Source organism: Xenopus tropicalis, chromosome 5 (genome assembly GCF_000004195.4).
Source record: "Xenopus tropicalis strain Nigerian chromosome 5, UCB_Xtro_10.0, whole genome shotgun sequence".
Lineage (NCBI taxonomy): Eukaryota > Metazoa > Chordata > Amphibia > Anura > Pipidae > Xenopus > Xenopus tropicalis.
Genome location: NC_030681.2, coordinates 79,942,645 through 79,950,268, shown reverse-complemented (window position 1 = coordinate 79,950,268; position 7,624 = coordinate 79,942,645). Strand labels below are relative to the sequence as shown.

The 7,624-nt window shown below is 37.4% G+C and overlaps 1 protein-coding gene across 2 annotated transcripts in view; it reads right to left on the bottom strand.

Moving 5' to 3' along the window:
• Window positions 1–207: 207 nt before the first annotated feature.
• popdc3 (popeye domain containing 3) overlaps window positions 208–7,624 on the bottom strand; it is a 33,040-nt gene continuing 25,623 nt past the window's right edge. The window contains exons 4-5 of one of the 2 annotated variants that reach the window (XM_018093881.2): window positions 5,726–5,834; window positions 208–2,660 (exon numbers count right to left, since the gene is read on the bottom strand). In XM_018093881.2, the coding sequence (XP_017949370.1) occupies window positions 2,391–2,660; window positions 5,726–5,834 (379 nt within the window). In that variant the 3' untranslated portion in view covers window positions 208–2,390. 2 annotated transcript variants of the gene reach the window in all.

Here is a 7,624-nt window from a genome sequence, read left to right as displayed (position 1 = left end):
GTGCATGCACAGAGATTTACAAGACCAGAAAGACTTGAGCTACAGTATATGTTTGGAAGCTATTTCCATGGGTACGGGATCTGTTATCCAAAAACCCGAATTAGGGGAACACCATCTCCCATAAACTCTATTTTAATATAATTAGTATTTTCTTTTTCTCTGTCATAACAAAACAGTATCTTGTACTTGACCATAACAAACATATCATTAATTCTTATTTTATTTTATTAATTTTAGAAGAATTTGTAGAGATCATATACATTTCTTTAGCTGCAGAGCCAAATCATCTTGTGAAATGTAAAGCAAAATACACTTTTTAGAGGTGTCTTAAGTTTTTCAGAGAACTGCATATCAGAGCACCATACTTCAGAAAAAGAACTAATAAAGGCCATGGGTGATGAAATACTGGCTGACAGTCTAATGGGCCACTAACTATGTACTTAACAGCACTTGCTTTCTTCAGTAGAAACGAGCAAGGACTGCTGCTCTTGCGAATTATAGATAGATATAAAGTCCAAAGAGTGGTATGATTCTCTAACGCAACACATAGATGTTCCTGAGAAAATATATGCAGACTATATCTATTTATAATTGAAACAACCTTTGATGGGTATTATCACTTATTTGGTGCAAAGGTGGCCAGTAAGCAAAGGGATGCTGAAATGTGCCCCCCACAGCCCATTTAAGAGACCCATCTTCATTATTAGTTGGTAAACAATACTGGATGCGTTCCTGGATTTGGTGTAAAAACCAGTGTGTGACTGCTATTGCTGTCTAAGTTTAAGGTTCGCACTGCAATCATAAGGAACAAGATGCCTTTGTGTTTGTGAGCAAATGTCTGGTTAGAATAAATAACGTCATTTTTGGCACCTATATAGGCTGAGCAGCCCAAGAAGGAAAGTACAAGAAGCATTTGGGTTATTGAGGTTTCTTTCCTCTCTGGTTATTACCAGGATTTCAGCCATTGTTACTGTAGTCCTGTAGAATTGTGGCAATCAAAATGCCCTGGTCTATGTGAAGTAAAATGGGAAATGTACTCTGGGTTGCACAGCATGGTGCCACTCAGACAAGTAATGCACAAGCAAATTGTTTTCTTTAGAGATTGTGTGATTAAAACGACCTGTGTGCTCTTTCTTATGGAAAAAATCAGTATGACAGCTATCTCCAATTCTTGTCTTCTGACATTGCAGGAACTGTTCAGGACAAAACGTACACATAAAAAGATGACCTTCATAATCCGAAAAATATAAAAATGTAGAAAAAAAGGATCAGTTTCCATGAAATAAAATGAACTACGCCTTTTTAAATACAACATTGTTAAAAGTAATAAAATGAAATTGTCCACTGAAACAGATTACTGTGAGCAAAATACATTCATTTTCTCCATCTTTTCATATTGATATACATGGAAGTACTACTCAATTGCTTGCTTCAGTCAAATCACTGGCTACAGACAAAAGCAACAGATTCAGTGAATGATATTAGTGGGGTGTAGTTGGACTTACAGTTCAGAGACAGAGAAAGGTAATATGGCAATAAACAAAATAGTTAGGGTTTGCTTTCTTCCTAAAGGAAAATAAATGGAAAAAATACTACTTTGTATTGTTTTGTTTCCCTTAAAAAAATATACTTTTGCCACTGAGTAACAATTTATATTGTCATATTTGTGTTGTTTGCAACACCAAGTCCCTACTAATAAATGTTTGTTCTAAAGACATTGGCTACAAAACTGCATATATTTACTTACTGAAACAGCAAGATGACCTCTACCAAAACTCATTCCGAATTTACTGGAAATACAATGTATTACAATGATTCAAGGATGTAGGAATATGAAAAAGATGGGTCCAACTTGTGGCCATTCATTTGCTGATGAACTACAACTCCCACAGTTGGCAGTTCCATTTCTACAACAGCCGGAGGGCCCCAGGTAAGACATCCATAACAGACAGACTAGTACATCAGAACATGATTCTCCTTAAACTTAATGCACAACACAGGAAGTTCAACCTCCCCTCCCAGAGTGTAAAGGTTGTAGGTACACTGTAAGAAGAAATGAATACATTTTTTACCATGTGGCAAAAAGTATTTTCCCTTTTTTAAGAACAACTGGGCATATTACCTCTCAGTTGTACTTTAATTTGGCATTAAAAACAACTTGTCATTCATAATGTATTACGCAGCACTGCTTTTCAAATGTACTATTAGCATTCCAGTATAAAAAAATAATTTCATTTGGAAGAATAAGTACTGTTGATGATGAATATAGTCAAATGGCACTTCCCAACCAATATGGAGGTTACTATGAACTGCTGAGGATGAAGGTAAATGCATGAATACCGGCCAGCACCCAGGGTTGTACGTAAGAGGAGAAAGTCTTTCTTGTCCCGTCAAGGAGATTTCTGAATCCGGATTATGGGAACTGTTGAAGGTGCTTGGTCTGGTACTGCCCTGTGGTAATAGTTAGGTAGCCTAATGTCAAACCGAAAACCACTGTCTATGAAGACTTTATCGTTCAGAGCGTACAGTTTATCAGCAATGTCACTGCTAATCAACAGTGAAAACAGTTTGGCGAGAAAACGGTGCTTTGCAAATAACAAATAAAGTTTCTTCCGCCTCCAAGTAACATATCGGCACTTTGTTTCTGCAGTAAGAGTTACCTGAAAATTAAAATGATACAAAACACTGCTTTAATAGACAAGAAATTGATTAAATTTATTTTATTATTAAAAGAAATCTCCCCTCAGCATAAATATGATCTTTGACGACTGCTTTAATAAATGTTTGTTACAATAATACATAACAATCAACCCTCTGTCCTGCAGAACCTAAAGGGGAAGGTCACACAATCTAATTCTGAGTCCTAACACCGCAAGTCTAAAAAGAAAGTTTGGAATTAACCAACCTAGTCGGTTAAATATAAGCCAAGGCTGGGGCCACTATTACAAATTTACTGACAAGTACATTTCCTGTAAATTTCCAACACCCTAATCTGCTCAACTTGCTGTTTAATCTTACCTTTTCCATCCCGATCACCCAGAAGCTGCCCTACAGTCCTCCAACTGATTCCATTATTCCACCCCTTTACTGCATTGTTCTGCCTCTCCTATGTCATCTGACTGACCCATCATGCCCTGGCCAGTGTTCTAAGATTTAAAAGGTGGCAACTCTACAGTCACATGAATAATCCCAATTCTATTTTAAAGAATAAATAAACCTTTTTTTTTCTCTACTCTAAACAGCCTCCAGAATTACCTACCTTTGTCCCACCATTCTGTCTGATCTGGTTCCTCAGTTAGAAGTTAATCCTTTCCTTCCTTGTGCAGAGTGAAGCCCCGCCCCCACTTCCTGTTCAGTTCTCTCTTCAATTCGACATGGTTGTGGGAGTGGAGAGCCTTCTGTGCATGCCTGGAGGCAGCAGGAGACAGTTTGTGCATTTTTTTATTTTTTTATAAGAAACCTGAACAGGAAGTGGGGGCGGGGCTCCACTCTGCACAAGGAAGCAAAGAAAAACGATTAACTTCTAACTGAGGAACCAGGTCAGAGAGAATGCTGGGACAAAGGTAGGTAATTCTGGAGGCTGTTTAGAGTAATTTTACTGATAGTAAAAAAAAAAGGTTTACTTTTTTTGCTCTAAAAAGTTCTGGATATTTCCTTCACTGTCAAATCTAGTCTATGTGTTTAATGCTACTAGGTGGGTAAGAGGTGGAGAAAATATATTTTTTAAATTCTGCCCTGTGGACCTGCAGATACTAGCAGGCCCAAGAGAGCCATGTGTGTTACCTCCAGTTAAGGAAACACTCGCTTATATATGTGAATATTGCAACTGACAAGAAATAGTTATTACAGATATTGCCGCCTATCCACCTGTTCTGTTTAAAACAACAATATAATTATAACAACAATTTAAAGCAATCTATTTCTGTAAATATGCATACCCAATGACAATCTATGGGGCCCATTTATCAAAATTCTTTAGTGGTTTTAGAGTTTTTTGAAACTACAAATAAACTCATATCCACTAAAACCACAAATGTCTCGTCATTTATTAAAAGATCCAAATATAAAAAAAGCACAAACAAATTAATATGTGCAAGGACTGAGTTCTCTATCAAAAGAAACACAGGATTTTTTTGTATCTTTTTTTGTAAACATGATGTTCCAGTGTCTGACTTCCTCTCTCAGAAACATTCTTAATTCCCGGGTCCAGAGTCTGCGCAGTTCTCTCCTGCTCCCCCTCCAACCAGAATGCTAAGGACTCCCTCCCCACTCCCTTAGGAATGTGTGATCTCAGCTATAACGACTAGAGCTGGAGCAGGAAGGAAGCTACTTAAAATGGCAGCTGCTGTCTTAAGCAAGCTTCTAAAACGGTTTACTCAGGTATGGTAATGGTTTCTGCAGAATAAATATAGTGTTCTAGGCGGCATTAATGTGGCAAATCTATTGGCAGTAAAATGCCAAAATGACTTTCCTTCTCCTTTAAAACAATTAAGCAAAGATTGTTACAATTTGCCTAGGATAGACCCCACTGACTTCTGCTTGACCCCAACAGTTTTTAGATGGTGTATTTTTTTAATGGATGGTTGAATTTTTTTCAGGGCTGTGGAGTCGGAGTCAGAGGCAATTTTGGGTACCTGGAGTCGGAAATTAATTACTTCTCTGCTATAAGAATAAAGCCCAATGCACGCAGTGCATAAACGAACACGTTGAGTGACCATGAAGCTTTTCATTGACTGTATGCTTCACTAAATGGGACATAACGCACAGTTAAGGTGCGGCAGCTCCACTGCGTCGTGTTCCTCTGTTACAGGGAACACAATGCCCACTGTGAACCTAGCCTAACTCTCACTGATAACTAATTAAGTAAAAAAAAATTCCAGGACTAGAAATACTTGTATACGTGAAGGGAATGGATAGTCAATAGTTTAAAGGAACAGTAACACCAAAAAATGAAAGTGTATAAAAGTAACTAAAATATAATGTGCTGCTGCCCTGCACTGGTAAAAGTTGTGTGTTTACTTCAGAAAGTCTACTATAATTTATATAAATAAGCTGCTATGTAGCCATGGAGGCAGCCATTCAAAGGAGAAAAGGCACAGAGCAGATAACAGATAAAACACTATTGTATTCTACAGAACTTATCTGTTATCTGCTATGTAACCTGTGCCTTTTCTTCTTTTTTCCAGCTTGAATGGCTGCCCCCATGGCTACACAGCAGCTTATTATATAAATTATAGTAGTGTTACTGTAGCAAACACACCAGTTTTACCAGTGCAGGGCAACAGTGCATTATATTTTTATTACTTTAAAGCTCTTTCATTTTTTGGTGTTACTGTTCCTTTAAGACTGAAGCTTTAAAAGATTTGAAAAACTGCTGTAATTCAGCTGTAATGTTAGCTTAAACTTTAAACATGACTATGGGATTCTAGGGAAATCATTAGAAGTAGGAGTATAGATAAAATTGTCTATCAGTTTATTATCAGTTCAGTTGTGTTTTAAGTGCTCCTTCCCCCCTGCCCCTTCCTGGATGTATAAATACATTAGCATATTAAAAACAGAGGAGTCGGAGTCGTGGAGTCGGAAGTATCAGAAACAGCCCTGATTTTTTTAGTGTTATAATGAATTATACTTATGCATATAATATAAAAAAAGAGGAATACAAGCACACCAAAATGTGTAGTGTAAATTCATTGGGAGTGGGGAACAATTGTGAAAAAGTATGTACCTGAAAAATCCCTTCTTCAGAAGGTTTAAGTGAGTCCCATTCTGGAGAATCCAGGAATTGAAGAGGAAAAATGTAATGAAGAAACTCCCCATCTACTGTTACTCGTATCCTGCCAGATTTACAAGATATACAAAGTTAGCATGCAGAAATTTGAGACAAATGCTAAGTGCCCAGAATAAATCACACACCTAACCAACAGAATTAGGGACCACAAGAAGAGTGGGACTTGGATATGAGCTGGATATAGGTGGATATGTGCTGAATTTTAATCTGGGAGTGTGACCACATATGCACTAAACTGGAGATTGTACAGACAAGTTGGGGTACAATTAGTGGTAAATAAGTATGAGTTGTCCTAAATATTCCTGGAATAACAGCATTGTGACTAGTGCAAAAGGGTTTTTTTTTTAATGTCTGTGACCTTGCTATTACAGTAAGTAGTTTTCAGCAAATGTTGAATAACAAAGACAGCACTAGCTGCTGGTCTTTGCTTTGGTAACATTTTGGATCCTATGTAAGACCAAACAAACTGCAAAGTGTCCTCTGTAATCCAGTGTTATGCCTATAGTCTCGTGTAAATAGCTATTTTTAAATTCACTGTCACAAAGCTGCTGGTCCGATTAAATGCAGATCTGCAGGGTATTCACATTTTAATCAACTTAATTTACAGAGGCAGATCCACATCTGTCACAAACAGACATTGAGAATGTAAAATGACAGAATGGTACGGTCTATTCTTGGCCTTAATGTAAAGTATGTTTAAGATATTCTGTTCAGTTTATCCTTTCTTTCCATGGAAAGGAATGCAAAGCATCAGAAGCTGCTGTGACAAGAGCCAAGTGTGTGAACAGTGATAAGCTTTGGTGGGAAATCTTTCTAAGCTGCCAAAGTGTTTGTGGACACTGTTTTACATCACTAGAATCAGCATTGTGTTCGTAGTTTAGCTGGTTTACATAGAAGGCAGCTAACAAGCAATTAATCACACGGTTCAGGTACCATTTTTTCCTGACAGAGTTTGGCCTTGTTTACACAAGCAACATAGTTTCCAGTAGTTGTTATTGCTCTCTAATGTGATTAATGTCATTAAGGTATGCAATTTATTTAGAATGATCTTTATGGAAAATGCACAAATGTATACCATTTTAATTAAACCAGTGCTATTTCTATTGACTACTATACATACAGTATATTGTGTGTCGGTCCCTCAGTAACTGACAGCAGCACAGAGCATGTACAGTAAATCAGCGTAAAAGAAGATGGGGAGCTACTGGGGCATCTATAACAGCACAGATCTTCCCTGCTAAAGGGACGTGTTTACCTTGGGCTGCACAGGAGCCTAAAATACAATGTATAACATTTCTAACCTACTTCTTTATTTAGGGTTTAGTTCACCTTTAACTAGTAAAAACTGATTCTAAAGAGGTTCTAAAATAGAAAAACAAAGCATTAATTCTTGGGTTCTCTAAACAAACAAACATATCTCACGTTTACTCGTTTTAACAATTTGAAACTGTTTTAGAAATAAAGGCTAAAGTTTGTCCTGTTTCTCCCACTGACCTGACGGCCGCTGGTTGTGCAGCTTAGAAGGAATTTTCAGCTCCTGCTCCACTGCCCAAAAGTAGGAAAAACTGCTTTTGTTTGGCCTTGCAGCAGACAGATACTTTGATGTGAAACAGACAACAGCAGTTTCAATACTTTCGGGCAGTGAAGCATGGAGACGAAAATTCCTTCTAAGCAGGACAGCCGAAGGCTTTCAGATCATCATTATTATTCATCATTATTTATCATTCATCATTGTAATGGACTCTTAGGGCAAAGGGAGAAACAGGACAAACCTTAGCCTTTATTTCTGAAATGGTGCAACATTTTTAAAGCAAATAAATGTGGGTTTTTATTATT